Source organism: Triticum urartu, chromosome 1A (genome assembly GCF_056163025.1).
Source record: "Triticum urartu cultivar PI428250 chromosome 1A, HENAU_Tu73, whole genome shotgun sequence".
Lineage (NCBI taxonomy): Eukaryota > Viridiplantae > Streptophyta > Magnoliopsida > Poales > Poaceae > Triticum > Triticum urartu.
The window spans coordinates 16533845-16553815 of NC_141873.1; the positions used below are offsets into that span (position 1 = coordinate 16533845).

At 47.2% G+C, this 19971-nt stretch overlaps 1 protein-coding gene, 1 non-coding gene and 1 pseudogene across 2 annotated transcripts; all 3 read left to right on the plus strand.

The window, feature by feature from the left end:
- Positions 1-814: 814 nt before the first annotated feature.
- On the plus strand, positions 815-2439 carry LOC125537334 (desmethyl-deoxy-podophyllotoxin synthase pseudogene; annotated as a pseudogene).
- Positions 2440-14392: 11953 nt separating this feature from the next.
- Positions 14393-15216, plus strand: LOC125537410 (uncharacterized). The gene is made up of 2 exons (XR_015615335.1): positions 14393-14665; positions 14786-15216. It is a non-coding gene; the product is annotated as an uncharacterized LOC125537410 (transcript).
- Positions 15217-17592: 2376 nt separating this feature from the next.
- On the plus strand, positions 17593-18257 carry LOC125537487 (Bowman-Birk type trypsin inhibitor-like). Its single transcript, XM_048700833.2, has 2 exons — positions 17593-17748; positions 17864-18257. Exons 1-2 carry the CDS (start codon positions 17673-17675, stop codon positions 18055-18057), a joined length of 270 nt encoding a protein of 89 aa, XP_048556790.1. The 5' UTR covers positions 17593-17672; the 3' UTR covers positions 18058-18257.
- Positions 18258-19971: the final 1714 nt, after the last annotated feature.

A 19971-nucleotide genomic window follows, 5' to 3' on the forward strand; every position in this document is an offset into this window, starting at 1 on the left:
GAAGCCTCAGCCGCCCTCGTTGCTCGCTCACCAGATGGTAACCCCGCACCGGCTTCCTTCATCAATGGCTTGGTCTTCGTCGTTTGCCTGGGAGTGCCACACCACGGTCTGCTCGTCATTCATGAAGCCAACTTCAAAATAATTCTGGTAGCTTTTGAAGTCGTTGAAGCAGCCGCGCCGCCCTTGGTTGCATCAGTGTAGCCGACGACACTCATCCTGGTGAAGCATGTGCAAATTCATTTGTTATAGGGAAGTAGATGCGAGTAGCACTTCATAGATTCCCATTAAAATACATATATTTTAATTGAAACTCGGAATTTTTAGCTCTTGCTAAGTCAAAACTTTGGGAAATATGAGATTTGGCCAAAGTAGGGTTTTAGAAAATTGTTGAGGGTTGGTTCACAAGATGACCTTTGCTGGATTCTCAACACAAGAACAATTCACACAGGACCGAACAAAACAATGGGAGAGAAAAAGGTTTTAATTACCATTAAAAAAATTCAAAAGTATTCTGTTGGTTCCGATTTTTAGATTATAAACATTTTGTAGTCCAAACTTTTGGAATGTGACAGTATGAGTCGGACCAACCAAACATATTTAATAGAATCATGTCATGCTGTAATAATCTGATAACAGGGAAGAATTGCGGAACCAAACTTGTTCGTAGTATTATACACTAGTTCCAGTAGATACTATACGTGACACACAACAAGCAAACAAAAAACGAAGCAACCTCTAGTTGATTAGAATCATCCATAAATCCTACTCCCTTCGTCCCATAACCTAAGATGTTTTTACAAGAACGTCTTACATTCTGAGATGGAGGGAGTACTATATAAGACGGCCCGGTAGTCACTATAGATTCATAGCTAGCACGATGGAGAATGATGCATCCTACTTTATGCTAGTGCTAGCTCTGTTTCCTCTTGTGTACATTATTCGGTTCTACTACCTAGCTTCCTCTCGTTGTCACAACCGTGGCCTGCAGCTCCCTCCAGGGCCATGGCAGCTACCTGTCTTCGGCAGTCTCCACCATCTTTTTGGCGCACTCCCACACCGTGCATTACGAGACCTATCAAGGCGACACGGCCCTCTCATGCTCCTCATGTTCGGCGCGAACCGTCCGGTCATCGTCGTTTCCACCGCCGAGGCTGCCAAGGAGATGATGAAGACGCACGACACCACCTTCTGCGCGAGGCCACTGACCTCAGCTCTCAAGGCCATTAGCAAGCATGGCCTGGGCATCGTCTTTGCCCCGTACGGTGACCACTGGCGGCAGATGCGCAAGATCTGTTTCCTCGAGCTGCTGAGTGCCAAGCGCATCGCCTCGTTCGGCTCCATCAGGGGAGAGGAGACGGATAGATTCATCCGGTCCATCTCAGCTACGCTAGAGCCGGTCGTGAATCTGAGCGAGATGCTGGCGGCGTACCTGACAGACACGACGGTGCACATGATCATGGGTGGACAGTTCACGGAGCAGGACACCTTGCTCCGACACGTTGATGAGGCGGTAGGGATTGTAAGCGGTGTCGCCCTGCCCGACCTGTTCCCGTCGTCGAGGCTGGCGTGCGCTCTGAGCACCACACTGCGCAGAGCCGAGGTGTTCCGAGAGGCCTTTCCTTCTCCCTGCACCCTCAAGAGCACATCGATGATATCTTCCTGGTCTACTTGTTCAGAGGAAGAAGCGCTCCTCCTGCTAAAAAGGTCCATCAACGCTAAAAAGGCCTCTCGGAACAACATCAAAGCCAGTGTGGTGCAAGATGAGGTCAGGGGAGCCTTCATGGGACAAAACAAGGTTACTGAAGAGGGTCTAGGTGAGCTGAGCTACTTGCAATGCATCATCAAGGAGACCTTGCGGCTGCACCCTCCTGGGCCATTAGTGCCAAGGGAGTGCAGAGAGGACTGCAGAATACTCGGCTACGACGTGCCCAAAGGCACCACCATTCTCGTCAATGTTTGGGCCATCTCTAGAGACCCAGAATGCTGGGATGAGCCCGAAGAATTCGTGCCTGAGAGGTTTGTGGCAAGTGCCAGAGATTTCAAAGGCAACAGCTTTGAGTTCATACCATTCGGCGCTGGTCGTCGGATTTGCCCCGGGATGCTATTTGGGCTCGCTACTATTGAGCTAGCTCTTGCAAGCCTTCTATTTCATTTTGATTGGAGTCTCCCGGATGGCACTCTTCCTAGTGAACTGGACATGACAGAAACCATGGGAGTGGCGGCTAGGAAGAAGGTGCCTCTGTGGTTGCGTCCAACTCCCCATGTATATTTGCCTTGCTGAATCATGCATTCATGGTTCTGCATCTGTTCTCTTTGGTTCTACTGTACTATGTTTTAACTAGCAGCACAGTACGTAGCCCGTGCAATCCTATTCCTGGGCATGTTCTGGTCATTCTGTTATCAAGTTGTGTTTTGAAATAAAAAAATTGGTTGTTGAGATATTTTTAAACATATATATATATCTCCTCCTGCCCCCCCAAAAAAACGTATATGTCTCCTGTGTTATGGATCTGCAATGTGTTTAGTCCTTAGGGCATCTCCAACCCTGACCCTTATATTTCCTTCCGCATCCGTCTGCGGACACGGATGCGGGATCCGGCCATCCAATGCTATTCGCATATGTCCGGTTTCATTTTGGAAGAATTTTAACGAAAAGGAACAAATTTGATGCATATTTAAACACACAAGATTCATTCATACTAGGATGATTTTTACATAAAACTGGATGTTTTTCATCTAAATCAAAGCAAATTCATAACATTTAGAATAATTAGTTGTACTGCTTGAATCCATACTTGTACTCCTTATTTGCTTATGCTTCGATGAGGAGAGGAGAACATTGCTGGTCGTGCATGAGCTTTCATTTACAGCCCATTTATTTATTCATTTACTTTTGGCGTAAAAACATTAGCAGCCAGACTTGAGTAATGTTTCTTTTTCTTCAGACACATAATTTGGCTTTCTGAATCTATCAGGTATGACAAGGATGTCTATTCAGTTCTTGCATCAAGAGTTGCTTGAGATGCATGGTTCGGTAAACTGATAGAGAACGCCCACTAGTAGAAAATAGGGCCTTGGTTCGGGCATGGCAAGCCCATTAGTCCCAGTTCTTTCACGAACCGGGACCTATGGGGCATTCGTCCCGGTTCGTGAGCCCAGGGGGCCGGCCGAGGCCTCGTGGGTATTGGTCCCGCTTCGTATGGACCCATTTGTCCCGGTTCGAGGCACGAACCGGGACCAATGGGCCTTGCTCCTGACCCACAACCATTGGTCCCGGTTCTTGACTTGAACCGGGACAGAAGGCTGGGCTTTAGTCTTGGTTCCAGCCACGAACCGGGACAAATGAGTTTCCTATATATACCCCATCGCCACAGCCAAGCACTCCACAGTGCTCTGTTTTTTCTGGCCCGTGACGAGAGGGCATTTGGGTACTCTAGCTCACCTCCTATGCACATGAGGTGTTTGATGAAATGCCCGAGCCACACTAGTTAATCTTTCTTCTCTCGAAACTCAACCTCCAAGCTCCATTTTCCCCGAGATATGCATAGGTTTAGCGGTCCGTCCCGTCCCGTCCCCGTCTTCACCGCCGTCGATCACCCGCGCCGATCTCGTCGCCAGCACCACCGTGGTGAGCCTCTTGTTCTTATCTTCTTTCTGAAAGAAAATAATTCTTACTTTACATAGATACTTGTCTAATTTTCTAACTTTTATTATTGCTTGTTATTATATAGTGCGATGATTTTGTTATCCGCCTCCGTCGGCCCTCGTCCTGTCTATGATTCAGATGTGGTATATATATATTATCTTTTTATAACTATTTGGTTCATTTATTGTTTATGACGATTATGCCGACCAATGTTACATAGATTTTATTTATGTAGGAGGTAGTTGAACCGGAAATTCCAACCGACCCTATTGTTGAGAGGTTAAATTTAGTTGAAGAAGAAAACAATTACTTGAAGGAAAAAATAAAAAAATTGAGGAGGAGAAGATGATATTGGAGTTGCATGTTGCGGATGTCGTCGATGATTAAAAGATCAAGATGGATGCAATGCGGTTGAATACTAGAAAGATTAAAAAATATGCAATTCATACCGAGGCTTGGTATCATTATGCCGTTGGATCAATTTTTACCTTGGTTGTGATTATGATCGCATTTGTTGTTACATTGAAAGGTTTTACATAGTTTCAATGTATGGTTTAATTAGATGCTCTGGAGAGCTATATGTTGTTCAATGAGAACTATGTATGTACTTTGTTTTTAATGTGATGATGAACTTCTATTAATTTGGTCACTTATCTATTCATGAGAGCTATATGTTGCCTTCAATTTCAGGGTCTTATAGCTCAAAATAATCAGTAAATGCATGAAAAATAACAAATGAAGTCAAAAAGGGTTGAAAATTGATGATGTGGCTTTGAATGGTGCATTTTGAACACATAAAAACTATGGAGTTCAAATAAATTAAAAAATGAAATCCCTCTGTAACAGACGAGTTTCCGTATGAAACCCTGATACTTCGAAAGAGATTGTCCGTTTTGTACACGAAGTGCATCCAGTTGTTGCCGTAACCCTCTCTACTCTCTTGCACATGCTATGTGGATGAAATGATGATACCATGCCAACTTTCAACCTTTTCATAGTTCATTTAAAATGCTTTTTAATTTCAGGGTCTTATAGCTCAAAATAATCAGTAAATGCATGAAAAATAACAAATGAAGTTAGGAAGGGTTGAAAATTGATGATGTGGCTTTGAATGGTGCATTTTGAACACAGAAAAACTATGGAGTTCAAACAAGTTAAAAAAATGAAATCCCTTTGTAACAGATGAATTTCCATATGAAACCCTAATACTTCAAAAGAGATTGTCCGATTTGTACACGAAGTGCATCCAGTTTTTACCGTAACCCTCTCTACTTTCTTGCACATGCTATGTGGATGAAATGATGATACCATGCCAACTTTCAACCTTTTCAGAGTTCATTTGTAATGCTTTTCAATTTCAGGGTCTTATAGCTCAAAATAACCAGTAAATGCATGAAAAATAACAAATGAAGTCAGAAAGGGTTGAAAATTGATGATGTGGCTTTGAATGGTGCATTTTGAACACAGAAAAACTATGGAGTTCAAACAAGTTAAAAAATGAAATCCCTTTGTAACAGACGAATTTCCATATGAAACCCTGATACTTCGAAAGAGATTGCCCGTTTTGTGCACGAAGTGCATCCAGTTTTTGCCGTAACCCTCTCTACTTTCTTGCACATGCTATGTGAATGAAATGATGATACCATGCCAATTTTCAACCTTTTCAGAGTTCATTTGAAATACTTTTCAATTTCAGGGTCTTATATCTCAAAATAATAAGTAAATGCATGAAAAATAACAAATGAAGTCAGAAAGGGTTGAAAATTAATGATGTGGCTTTAAATGGTGCATTTTGAACACAGAAAAACTATGGAGTTCAAATAAGTTAAAAAATGAAATCCCTTTGTAACTAAATTCCATTTATAAAACTATAATAGCAAAAGGAATGAACTAAAAAGTTTTTATAAACTAAAATTATATAAAATTCATGCCACTGAAATTATCAAAGTATTTTATGTTCAAAACATGAAAAGCAGAAAGAAACAAAATAAACTTTAATAAATAAGTTGAAACAAAACAAAATAAAATAAAATAAACTTTAATAAAATAAATAAGTAGAAACAAAATAAACTTTAGTAAATTAAATTAAATAAGCTTTAATAAATAAGTAGAAACAAAATAAATTAAATTAAAATTTAATACAATAAATAAGTAGAAACAAAATAAATTAAATTAAAATTTAATACAATAAATAAGTAGAAACAAAATAAAATAAAATAAAATAAAATTTAATAAAATAAAGAAGTAGAAACAAAATATACTTTATAAAAGTAAAATAAATAAACTTTAATAAAATAAATAATAATAGCAACAGTAAGTTTTTTTTGTAAGTAGAAATAAAATAAAATAAATAAAGCAACAAAAAAGAAAATAAAAAGTGCCACCTACTAGGCCACCACGGCCTGAATACGACTAGAAACCCAACCATGGGCTAGGATTCAGGCCCGCAGGAGGCCCAGTAGGCCCACAAGCACATCATGACAAATTAGGCCCGAAAGCCTGCAGTTGAGAGGAGCTCGAGAGGGTTGGCGCAACATCGCTTATAAACCACTCTCGAGCTCTCTCAACTAGCGAGGTGGGCCTAAACTTTCGGCCGCGACGCGGGCAGCACAGGGCCTTTGGTCCCGATTGGTGCCACCAACCGGGACTAAAGTGATACATTGGTACTGAAAGTGGTACATTGGTACCGGTTCAAGACACCAACCAGGACCAATGTCCTCCCTTTTGTCCTGGTTGGTGCCAGCAACCGGTACCAAAGGCCGCCGCTTCCCGCCCTTTGGGCTGCTGAAAAGAGACCTTTGGTCCCGGTTGGTGGCACCAACCGGGACGAAAGGGGGCATTAGTTCCGGTTGATGCCACCAACCAGGACCAAAGGTGTGGGTATATAAGAAAACACTTTGCGTTTTTCACACTCATCTCTGCAGTTGCCCCGCACCGACGCCGCTGCCAGGCTGCCCGAGCTCGCCCCGTCGACGCCGTCGCCGCCCTCTGTCCCGTCGACGCCGCCGCCCTGCCCCGGCCACGCCGTCGTCGGCCCGCCCCGACGACGCCGCCGCCGCCTCGACCCGACCACGCCGCCATCGCCCCTGCCCCGCCCGACCACCCCACGCGCCCTCGCCCTGCCCAGATCGACCACGCCGCCGTCGCCGCCCTCTACCCCGACACCGTGCCTCTACCCTTGCCCCGACCACGCCGCACCTCTCCTTGGTCAGGCCAGCGCCGCCCCCTTCCTCCCTGTTTTCCCCCCACATTTATATGATGTTTTTTTTCATATTATATGTGGGGGAAAACAGGGAGGAAGGGGGCGGCGCCGGCATGACCAAAATCTTCCACTCCCCGTCGCCCTCTATGTGTGAGTATATGTATGTGTGTATATATATGATTATATGTCCTATTTTTTTTAGATTTTTTGTTCATATATATGACGATTTTAGGTTAGTTTCATTTTTAGAAAAGTTTTATATATTTAGGAAGAAGGAAGAGAAGGAAGAAGGAAGAAGAAGAAGAAGAAAAAGTTTTATATATGCAAAAGTTACATTTTTAGAAAAGTTTTATATATCTAGCTAGGAAGAAGGAAGAAGAAGAAAAAGAAGGAGAGGAAAAAAGAAAATAAGAAGAGGAAGAAAGAAGAGGAAGAAGAGAGGAAGAAGAGGAGAAATAAATAAGAAGAGGAAAAAAAGAAAAAGAAGAGGAGAAGAAGAAAGGAATAGAGGAGAAGAAGAAAAAACAGTATTATTTTTTTCTTCTTCTCCGCCTTTTCTTCTTCTTTTTTTCTTCGATCTTCTCCTCTATTCCTTTCTTCTTCTCCTTTTTTTATTTCTTCTTCGTCTTCTTATTTTTTTATTGGGTATGTCGTTGTCGATATACCCCCTCCCGATAACTTCGTTTAGTTTTAGGATTATTTTAGTTTATGTTTAGTTTAGGAAGAAGGGAAAGAAAAACGAGAAGAAGAGGAGTGGAAGAAGAGGAGAAATAAATAAGAAGAGGAAAAAAGGAAAAAAAAGGAGAAGAAGAAAGGAATAGAGGAGAAGAAGAAAAAAAATAGAAATTATGTCAACGATATGCAGAAAGATGATCTTTGGACCGCGCTGAAGGAAAATTTCACCCTACCGCCAGAGGAGGATCCGGAGAAGCCAGTTATAGAGCAATTGCTCAAGTGTCATGCTCTTAAGAAGATGGCAGAACTATTCAGGAGGTGGAAGAATAAGCTGAAAACAACGTTTGTCGACAAAGAAGAGACACCAGAATTCACTGGCCGGTATGAGAAGATCAGAGATCAGTGGGACGACTTTGTGGCCCACAAGACATCGAACAAGAGTAAGAGATGTCAGTGACAAACAAGAAAAATGCTGCAAAGAAGAAGCTTCACCATCGCACCGGGTCAGGTGGCTACTTCAAAGCCTGCTGAGAATGACCTGCAATATAAAGGGGTCGAACCAAAGACATTGAACTGGCCAGACCGTTGCCGGGCTTGGTTCTTCGGGGTTGGCGAAACCTTGGACCCTGTATCAGGGAAGTTCCTTGGACGAATGAGCAACTGCGAATACCTGTCACGAAGCTTCGGCAGTATATCGATGCAGCGCTGCAAGGGACGTTCGTTCCAGACAGAGAGAACGACGAGCTCACAATGGCCCTCGGGAATCCTGAGCACCCTACACGGACACAAGGCACGCTAGGCTCCGTTTCGTGGAAGGTTGGGTTTCCGGACGCAGGAGGTTACAAATGCCAGGAGAGGAGGAAGAAAGTGGAGCAGATCCAAATTCAGGCGCTGCACGCAAGGGTACAAGCGATAGAGCAACGAGAAGCAGATTGCAGCAAGCGACCTGCCGAAGCTTCCCTCGAAGCTACCCTGCCATCTCAGCGGAGAAGTAGCATGGCTTCCACCCAGCTGCAGCAGCTGGAGCCTGTCTTCACGGCTCCTGCTAGCTACCCCGTGGACTTAATCACGGAGTCTCAAAATTGCCACCTTATGATACAATGGATGAACTTTAAAGTCAAGGCGGCTGTTGGCTCTGTTGCACCTCCTGAACCTGGCGCAAGTTTTCACTGCCGGTCGATTCCAGAAGGATATGCTAGGGTGATGGTGGATGAAATAACGGACGGATTTGAGGACCTCGAGCTTGACCACCCTACCAGTGAAGGGGAGACTCGGATGGGTTCTTGTCTGTTGACTCCATGCCTATGGCGGAAGGAGCTCATCAACCTTCCGAACTATACGCCTCCGTCTCCTCCTCCTCCTCTGGCAAGTCAAGGGACTGCGCCTCCTCCTCCGGCGAGTGATCAGGGCACTCAGCCTCCTTCTCCGGCGCGTGGTGGCACTCCACCTCGTCAGCAAGGGAGGAAGAGACCCGCCGCCGCTCCGGCTGCTCTGGCGCGTCGTAGTCCTCCTCTTCCGCCTCATAAGCAAGGAAAGAAGACATGCGCAGCGGCTCCGTCTGCTCCGGCATCTAGCAGTACAACCAGAGGCGGGAGGCAATACAGATTCGGTCCTTCTCTGAAGACTCCAGAGAAGTTACCATACGAGAGGACCCCGGAGGAAAACGAGAAGATCGTGTGAGAAGAAGTGACGAACTTCTTTGAAGGGGTGAAAGCAAAGAAACATCCACCTCCGGAGGAGAAGATAGATCTGGTGAAAGCGAAGCGCACTGTGGAAGCCCTGAAGAAACCACCAAAGTCTCCGTCGAAAGGAAACTATGAGCGCATTATTGAAAGGTCATTTATCGAAGCAGAGTGGTCGGGAACTACCGTCAGTGATCAAAAGTTAGCGGAACGACGAGCTGGGAAAAAAATTGCCTAGCTCGGCGAACAAGCGAACCAATCGTGCCCCCCCCCCCCCGCTCAAGGTGTCTAGCGATATCATCGCTAATGATTCGAGGATGGTGCCCGGTTATACCAATCTTGGAGATTACCTGCTCGACGATGTACATTATGAATTATTGGAGGTGGAAGAACACAGTACGAGTATGGGAAGCCTCTCGTCAAAGATGAAACATCTATAACAATGATGATGCGAAGATTCCATGATTGGTACATGAAAACCTGCAGAGAATCTGGGGGGAGGAATATTTTGACGCTGAGAGTTAAAGAGGAGCATGACCTCGTTGGAACTGATTTGTTGAATGTTCCATTTGAGGAGTTCTTCCAGTTTTTCAATCAGAAGGCTCTCGATAAATTAACAGTCACTTGCTACTATCTGTAAGTACTACTTCTGTCATTAAGTCTTTATATATAGGTCAGCTCTTTTATTGCATGTATTTATAATTATCCTCATTATATTATGCAGATTGAAGGTCGCCGAATTGAAGAAAAGACAAATCGGTGATATTGGGTTCATTAACACAAATCTCATAGATGCATATCCGGTTGAATTTCAGGAAAAAGATACCGAGGCCAACTTGCTACGACCGTTGGTATTAAATCAAAACAAAGCTATAATACTCTTTCCTTACAACTTCAAGTGAGTGTTACTTTCTTGTGCATATTCAGTTTCCCTTATTAGTCGAGGTTATAGTAATGTAATTGATGAGTTATGCATGCGTGCGCAGGTTCCACTATATTCTCCTAGAGATTAAGCTTGAGCAGGGACTAGTAACCGTCTTAGACTCGAGACGAAAAGATCCCCAGGAATATGCGGACATGACTCAAATGCTCGAGAAGTAAGTTAAATCGATCATTATCGCACCATATCGGCAACTTTGTTCACTTCCTGATATCAAGTAATTGTTTTCTTTGTCTCGCAGGGTTTGTAAAAAATTCACCTCAAAAGCTCTGGTACTGCCAAAGAAGCTGCAATTTAAACACCCGAAAGTAAGTACTACTAGCATGTTCCGCGCATCTCCTAGTGATTTAAGCGCTAGTTTCATCAATACCATTTAGCATGCTTGCTTATCAGTTTGATTGACCTCTATTTCTTGTAAAGTGCTTGTGGCAGGAAGCCGGGAATAATTACTGTGGATACTACGTTTGCGAGTCCATCCGCCACATGACCTGTGAGCGGGGCTACACTAAAAAACAATATGAAGTGCGTAAGCAATAATATTCAGAATTTTATTTTATTACCATCATTTGTGTTGAGTTTCATTCATTCATATATATGTATTGACCCCCTTCTTCAAATTAGATGTTTCGGATGCGGGATGAATTCCTAGCACCAGATCGCATGCGAGCAATTCAAGAGGAATTGGCGGCATTCTTTCTTGACCACGTGATCGATAAAGACGGAGAATACCATGTGGACCCTGAGTTCATATATAATTAGGGGATTATATTGTAAGAAATCTTATATTGTATATATGTAGCCAGTAGCGTCGGATAGATATACGAAAACTTGTTGTTCGACCGATCTCTCGGAGAAGGAGAGGTCGATATCACTTCTCTCTGTATGCATATGTTCATGACGATCTTCTGTTTCCTTCATTTTTGCTTACTAGCTAGCGTGTCGAGTCCTCTCTATACGTATAGTACGTAGCGTCGACCAAGCACGGGGATAAGAAAGGACACTTCTCTCTATTAATTAGCTAACTAACACAATATATGAAACACCTAAATTAATCCCCCAAAACCCACCCCTTAAAAAAACAAAAACCTCAGCTCTTGCGAGCTGCTGACGCATGGATGCCTATTGGTCCCGGTTGGTGCCACCAACCGGGACCAAAGGGCCTCCTGCCTGTGCTCGCCTCACTGGCCACGTGGAGGCCCATCTGTACCGGTTCGTGTAAGAACCGGGACTAAAGGCCTAGGGCTTTATAGCGACCCTTTAGTGCCGGCTCAGCAACCGGGACAAATGGCCCTTACGAACCGGGACAAATGGCCCTTTTTCTACTAGTGGCCCCTCAGCCTAGTGGAAAGACCTGTGTCACGATGTCGTCGTCACTAATAATGGAAGCGTGTGAAAAATAGCAGATTGGATCTCCCCTCCTCCTCCTCCCGCGACACCCCCGCAAGCGCCCGGGAGGCTAACCCTAGGGCCGCCGCCTCCCCTCCTCTCCTCCCCCTCCCTCGCCACCGCCAGGGGGCACGCGCGGGCGAAGTCTGTACATTGTGGGCAGCTTTGTGTACTCACGCGGGGGGTGTTGTGCGGGCCGGATCTAACTGGCCGGGATGTGGCGGTAGGTGCCGGCCGTGGTAGCACGTCATCTCTCTTGAGCGGGCCGGTGACGGTGGCGGGGCGGCGGTGCGACCGGTAGCATGGTAGAGGTGTAGGCCAATGGGTGGTGATGGCGGCAGCGCATCCGGATCCGCTTCTGACGCTGCGGGTCGTGGGCGGCCTGGGCCACGGGCAGTCTCTCTGACCGCGGTGCAATGGTGAAGGGGCGGCGCGACAACAGTGGGGGTGGGAGTCCCCCGTCCAGTCGGGCCCTTGCGGCTGGATGGCGGCGCTCGGGGCGGGAGGGCCTCCCTGGTGACTACCTTGGCTGCGCTACGGGTCGATTTAGTACCTCTTGTCAGTGGGCGTGCGATTGGTGGTGGCCTCGCGGGCATGTATGTCGGCTGCCATGGTGGGGCGACATGGCAGTGTGTTTGATGGGGAGCTCGATAGCAGGGGTGGGTAGCCTCGATGCGGCCGCATTACTTGTTGCCGGCATAGGCGTTTGGCGGTCCGGATGCGTCTGCTCCTTCTTCTCTCCCTTTCCTCGTGTTCGGCGTGGAGCTCGGTAGGAGGAATTGATGACCTCGATGCACATTTCACTTGTCACCGGCACATTGGTGTGCTGGTCCGGATGCGTCCGCTCCTCCTCCACCTTTCCCCATGTTGATAGGGGAACTCAGTAGGAGGGATGGGGTGGCCTCGATGCAGTCGTGTCACTTGTCGCAAGCACAAGTCTGTCAGTCTGGATGCGTCCCCTCCTTCTCCCCATATCCTTGGCCGCGGGCGGGTTGGTGCAGGTATGCCGATGTTTGGATTGGAGCGTCTGTTGGAGGCTCCATCGGTTGGGGGCTGCCGGTTGGGCCAAAGCAGGGGCCTTTGTGCAGTCTCGGGGTTGTATGGTTGCAGGGCGGCGGCTCTGGCAGCGGGAGGCATGTCGTTTGGGGGCCGAGCGTGTGTCTCAGGTGCGGGTGGGCAACCATGGCCATGCAGGTGGCATGGTTGACAGACCTAGGGTACGACGAAGGGGTGGGAGCGCCGGGGTACACCATTCTCGGTCTTGTAACAGTTATTTTTGTTAGTCACTGGAAAAAACACGTTCGCTCGCGCTGCCTCCAGGGGGACGGCTTGGGTGAACCCTAGCCGCCTCCCCCGACCCCCTCCGCAATCCACCTGCTTTTCCCGCCGCCACCGGAGGAAGCCGGTGAGCGAAGCACGTCCGGCAGACGGCGGTGGCGGGCTCGCCTCCTTGCTCCACGACGAGGCCTCCAGCTGGCGCGCAGCGGTGCCCCTTGGTGCCATGCGGGGCGGCGGAATTCGGATGCTGGGGCGGTGCAACCACAACTGCGTGGGCAGCGTGGGTAGCCGGCTGTGGCTTCCGCCGGTGGCGGCAGATATGTGGTCCTCCTGCAATATCCGTTTGCTGCGGGGTGGTGGTTCGAGCGCCGGCCGGCGGCCTCCACGGCATGGTTGAGGATGGCCTGAGTTGCGGGAATGCGGTGGGTCTGGGCTTGGCCTGGATCTGGTGCCGCGAGCGCCCGGGGTCTGCTCTGTCTGGCGGCTGGCGGGGCTTGGCATGGCGGCGCATTCCGGGGTGGTCTTCGTGATGCCTCGCGCGGAGGTGGTGGTGGTGGCGTGCTGTGATGTGCGGTGGAGGAGGTGGTGGTGGCGTGCTATGATGCGTGGTGGAGGTGGTGGTGCCATGTGGTCGCGGTGGAGGTGGTGTTGTGGTTGCGGCTTCGATCTAGGTAGGCTGCCATGCCCTGTTCTTGATCTGGCTCATGCGGTGGTGGCGGATACTATACTACGATATGCCCTCTCCTCCTGCAGCAGCGGTGGCTGACTCGTTTGAGAAGCTCCGAACATGAGGATATGTGATCTGGGGTTGGGAGAAATCCCTGCTTCGCGATGGCCGAGGCTGACAATGTCGACTCCCGCGGGTGCCGTCCCCTCCCTGGAGGCATTGTCTTGGCCCTGATCCGACTCCCTCCCTCGTGCTCGGGGGAAACCCTTGGTCTGACTTTCGGACCAGGTGATGGCGGCGTTCCCTCCATGGAGGCATCGTCTTGTTGCTCGAGGAGTCCTGATGGTGTGGCTCAAGTTGGTGTCGGCAATTGCTCTGGGCTTGGGCCTTCGAGGCGCAATGTACATCGTCGCCGACGCTCTCTCGACGACGCCACTCCAGGTCTGACCAAGCCCTGCCATCCACCTGCCGACTTCCTCTTAGCGCAAATGGGTGGGTTATGTTGGTTTGTGCTGTCCTCAGATGTTGGTCATGTTGTAGAGGTCTTCGGTGTTGGCTGTGACGCGGCTTGATAGCTCTGTGATTTGCCTTATTGCATTGGCATGGGTTGATCTAGGTGATGCATGTATCATAGTACAGGTGGGATGTGTGCCCGGCTTCTTTGCCGCTTCTTCTCTGCTTATGCGTATTCGAGAAAAAAATGCTTCTTTCTCAGCTTCGGCTGGCCGGCCAGCTCCTCGCTCTGTTCACAGCGCACCTTCGTGATATCTTCTTCCCTCTCATCATTTCTGTGATGCCGTGCCCATCCCCACTACCGGAATAGTCAGATTCGTTGAAGGAAATTTATTGGATTCCGTCCATCTCGTCCACACGTTTCTGAGCATATCCTAGTTGAAGATTCCCAACAGGTAGCAATCAAGGACCGAGCTCGTACATCCTCTAGTATAGTCCTCCTGGCTTTCTTCTTCACAATAATTGTTCTCTCAACATCCACACAAACTAACCAAAAAGACTGACAATGGAGGCGACCACGCTGATGAGCATTGACAAGTCCCGGAATAGCCAAGCCAAAGCACGAGGTCCCTCCCTCCAAAGTTCAAACCAGGCCCATCCTTGCAAAGCATGAGGCCTCAGGTGCTGCTCGTCGCGTTCGCTGTCCTCGCAGCACTGTCCCTCGCCCACAGCCAAGGTGAGGCCGGGATTCTTCTTTCTTTGTTCATCCATTTCACTGTGTCAAAATCGCTTCTGTTTTGCTCCTCCTCGAGTAGGTCAGTATAGCAGCTTACCGATGCTTGTTTGCTGCCTGCAGTGGCGAACCCATGGCCGTCCTGCGACAACTGTGACTCGTGCACCAAGTCCAACTCTCCGGGGTGCACGCGTTGGAATTACTTAAGCTCCTGGGTTTTTTACCGTCGACCAAGTGCAAGAGCTGTGTCATGTCCGCCATCAGGCCACAACAGCTTCCAGTGCACAAACCGCATCAACGATTTCTGCGAGAGCTGCTGCACGCCGGCTGCTCAGAGCTTTAGCTCCCTTTGCATCTGGATTGATCCCGAGAAGAAATGAACGTTACAATAAGCGCACAAGAGCATAGTCTATGCTCAAAATCTTTAGTTGAACCTTTTGTGTAGTTTGTTAAAAAATATCAATCCCTATGTAAGTTTGGTTTTAAAAGTTTCAGTATCGTATTCACGGAGAAGATAATTTGTCATGAAATGAACTATGGATTTTTGGAGATGATTTAACTGGTTTAGGAGTGACTATTTTGAGTTGACAAGTATCTACATGCACAAGCAAAATCTCGCAAAAAATAATTATTAAAACCCACTATGGAAGTATGGAATTCATGTATTTAACCTCACGTTTACCCTAATTAAAAGATGTTCACTGATTTGTGCAAAATTTATTTAGTGATTTAATTAGGAAAGTCACGCTATGCAAGCCGGAGAGCTTAATTGGACGCACAAACGGATGTGGAACCCAAGTTCGTAATCTTGAAATAGATAGGTGTACTGAAAGAATAAAGTTTGGCAGGTTGTGGGCAATAATTGGGCTATGTTGTGCTTATGCTTTAGTGTAGCTTCCGATTTGGCTTGATAAGTGCGTGAGTGTGGCTTCTGATTGGGCTTGATGGAAGTGTGAGGCCTGTGATGAAATGAAGCCTCCGCAGCGACACGCCATCACTGTCGTTCAAGAACTCACATGAATGGTGCAGATACCCTAAGAGCTCACATGAATGGTGCAGATACTACATGATGCCTATTGTCTATGTGCTGGTACCACACAATAAAATGGTGCACGCTTTAGTCAGAACAGAAAATTGAACAACGCCCTGCCCTATGTGCATAAACATCCGGAGATGTTACGATTATTCTTCAACAATACAGCTGGTAACACAAGGGTGGTCAATAGGTTTTCCAACAACAACAAAAAGGGGCCGGCGTTAAGACTTGGTTTTGCAAATTAACATACTCCAACAATGTACAAGTAGTGTCAACATGAGATTTGCACAAGGATTTGCTTAGCAGTTGTCAAATTCTATGCATTTTCACATGGTGATATTTCACAATCATCTCATCTTATAAAGATGCCGCTTCTCTGTACCATTGAGGGGGGTAGGAAATTGCACAAACCACTAAGTATTGGGGTCGATTTTCGAAAGAACACTAACTCTTCGCTATTTATTTTTTTGATAAAACAACATCTTTTGATGTAATTCATTGCAGCTAGCTCTAATCTATCATTTTAACTCCACTGATATGATTATTGATGGGTGGTGGGTTCGCTTCTAAGTGCACAAGTGGCAAATAAAGCGGCCACATCAGCTGACCAGCAGTCAAAAATCACTAAATCACATATTTACCCTGGTATTAGAAAAAACCTTCACCCATTATTTGCTGGATAATCCGCTCACACACTTAGTTTTAGACTTAGCAAATTTCAGTTCTCTGAATAAACCTGACAGTCAGCGTGTATCTATCCACGTACGGGTTCAGTTAGTGTTTCTGTTAAGTACTTCCTCTGTTCCTAAATATAAGTCATTTTAGAGATTCCACTACAAACTACATATAGATGTATATAGACATATTTTAGAACGCAGATTCACTCATTTTGCTCACTATGTAGTCCATAGTGGAATCTCTAGAAAGACTTAGGAACGGAGGGAGTAGTTAGCTAGTTTTCAGCTCGCCGTAGGAATCGTGATGGGATGGCATGGATCACGCATTCCTCGCCGCGACCATGTAGGGATCTTGCACATTCGAGTGTCGTAGGATGGCATGACCTGTAAGCTTGGCGCGCATGACCATTTCTTGCTTGTTTTCAGGAGCTCATTTGAGTTCAGATAAATAAGGAGAGAAACAGAAAAACTACCAAGTTGTTAGAGGATCGCAAAACCTCTGTGTCTTCCATCTCTCTCCCACGCGTTCGTTCTCTGTGATCGTGCTTGCTAGTTTCTGCAACAACATGATTTTGTGACCGGTCACTGACCTGGCCGGTCGCCTATATGTATAGGGGGCGTTTGAGGAGCCGGCTGTTGATGCTCTAACTCCATGCTCGGCAACAGGACGGTGGAATCGGCAGCATCAGTTCCCAGCGCATGTACAGCGGGAACTCATCGTTCTCTGATGCCTTGTCACACACTGATGCCGTACCCATCTCCAGTCTCCACGTTTTTTGAATGAGAAAATACCCAGCACATGGTCTCAGCGTAGTCAGATTCACAGAAGGAGACGGCGATGGGTGCCCTTCTCCCATCCATTTATATGGTCTGAGCGTATCCTAGCCAGAAGATACCCAGCACCAAACAAGGACCGATCACAGCCTCTAGTATTGGCCTTATTCTTGTACTGGTTGTACTCTTGTTCAAATTATCACAAATTCAAAGCCAATCCACACAAACCAACCACATAAGTGGAGTACTGTCTGGTTGTACTCTTGTTCAGATTATTCAATGGAGGCGACGGCGCCATGCGTTGGCAAGTCCCGACATCGACATCAGAGGGGGACAAACGGAAAAGTCTTCTGTTATGACTTTTTCTTTGGACTTGTTGCTTTTGCTCTCGTCTGCCTCAGCCGAGACTCCTATAAGAAGAAGGCATGCATTCCATACCCATCGCATCAGGCATTAGCGGCGCACACTCAGTCTCAGATAGCCAAGCCAAACCACGAGCCGGCTCCCATCCTTGCAAGCAAGCATGAGGCCTCAGGCGCTGCTCCTCGCGTTGGCCGTCGTTGCCGTCCTAACAGCGCTGCCCCTCACACATGGCCAAGGTGAGGGACCCTTCTTTCTTTCTTGATTCGAAATCGCTTCTGTTTTGCTCCTCGCCGATCGAGTAACTCAAAGTCACCAGTGTAGCAGTTCATTGATATTGGTTGCTGCCTGCAGGGGCAAGCCCGTGGCCGTGCTGCGACAAGTGCGGCGTGTGCACCAAGTCCATCCCACCGCAGTGCAGGTGCCAGGATGTGTCGCCGACCGGATGCAACTCGGCTTGCAAGAGCTGCGTCAGGTCCACCGCCGGCTTCCAGTGCGTGGACAGCATCACCAACTTCTGCGAGCGCCGCTGCACGCCCGCCGCGTGATTGCACGGCGGATCATCTCCTGTTGTCGCTTGCCTGAATAATGCCGATTAGCTTGTGCCTTCATTTTCTCTCATTCGTTCGGAGCTTCCTCTGCATGCATCTTGGTGTGGATAGACGCCTAGAAGAAATGAGTGTTTGATGATTTCTTGTTGTTTCTTACAATGTTTTAAATAAATGAAGAGCATATTCTATGTTCAAAATCTTCTCGGTTGAAAGTGGATAGGTGTTCATTTCAAGGATGTCAAAAAACAACCTGCTCTCAGATGGAGCCTTTTGGCTTCTAGCCTAACCGAACATCCTACGTTGAACATGGTTTGTTTTGAACATCCTTGATATGACCCTAAATTTTGCTAGTATGTGGGCATGTCCATGATAAGCATCCATGCCAGGTTCGAAAGAAAAAGTATTTAATATTATAAATGAAACAAATACTTAAAACCTATATTTTAAGTTTTTAACATACTTCCTCTGTAAACTAATATAAGAGCATTTAGATTACTAAAGTAATGATCTAAACGCTCTTATATTTGTTTACGGAGGGAGTACCTAATAAATACAAAGAGATAAATTAAAAACAGTAAATGCTTTTCTAAATAAATATTTGAAGGAAAAAAATTAAAAGTGCAAGCATATTTTTGAAAAAAGAAAAAAAGGAAATGGAAAAATGAAAATGAAACGAAAAAACAAAAAATGAACAGAAAGAAGAAAATAACTAGTGGGAAAAAGACCTGTTCGCTAAAGTAAACTGGTCGGCGGTCGCTGAGGGACTACTAGAACTGTGCATGGTGTCTTTAATTATGATATTTAATTTGCCACACCATGCACCCCAGGGATTCTAAAACTGTGCATTTTGACGTGAGTTATCTATCACATATCTAAAACTGTGCATTTTGCATTTGAAGAGAAACAAAATAAATGCACAACTTCAGGGGATGCTCAACATGCATTGAAGAATCCCAAATCAAAATTTTTCCTATAATCTAATTCTAACATTTAACCAATTTGGCATGAATCACCAGAAAAATGGGGCGATTGAAGATTTGTTAGACTAAGTATATATTAGATATATGTATTGTAACATAACCTGTATTTTGTATGGTTCCCTTTTATAAATATATGACAGCCGTACCCACCAAGGGTATCGAGCATTGTTCCAAACCCTAATATGTCTAACATGGTATCTGACGACGCATTCAATCCGCGCCGTGCTTCCGCCTCCTCTGCCACCGCCGCGTCGGCCTCCGCCGCCGTGCCGCCTCTGTCAACCCTGGCGACGGAATCGCCGTTCATGGCATTGACCCCGCTCGCCTGGGCTCGTCCGGCTGCATCGGGCTCGCGTCCTCCAGCGCCCCGATCGCCACCGATCCATCCATCGCTTGCCAATGATGCATCGGTCTCGCGTGATGCTTCTCTTGCAGCGAACTCTACACAGCAGCCCTACGGCGTGCATGCATCAGGTCCCCGCGATGCGTTCTACACAGCAAACTACAGCTCCAACGCGCCGCTGTCCCGTGATGCGTCTCTCGCGCCGCAGCTCCATGGCGCCTCTGCGCAACTTCCCTACGGCGGGCCTCCGTCTCGCGATGCGCCGCCGGCTCCAGGCCCCCGTGGTGCCCCCGTCCAGGTGCTCTACGGCGGGCCGTATCCCGCGCCGTACGTCGCGCCGTCGCTGGTGCCGTATGCTTCGTCCTCCGTGGTGCCCTACAAGACGCCGTATGGCGCGCCCTACGCCGCTCATGCGCCGTCCGTCACGCCGCCCCTGCAGCCCTACGGTATATCTCCTACGGCGCCCTACGGTCATCACCAACACTACCGTGCGCCTCCGTCGGCCGATGCGCTGATCCCATACAGTGCTCCTCCGACGTACGACTCGCATCTCTTCGCATCGGTGGCTGAACCAGGATCGTTTCACTT

Excerpts from the sequence above, each read along its gene's own strand:
- LOC125537487 (XM_048700833.2), top strand. The coding sequence starts at position 17,673 with ATGAGGCCTCAGGCGCTGCTCCTCGCGTTGGCCGTCGTTGCCGTCCTA. Across the intron at positions 17,749-17,863 it reads GCCCCTCACACATGGCCAAG|GGGCAAGCCCGTGGCCGTGC; the intron begins GTGAGGGACCCT and ends TGCTGCCTGCAG.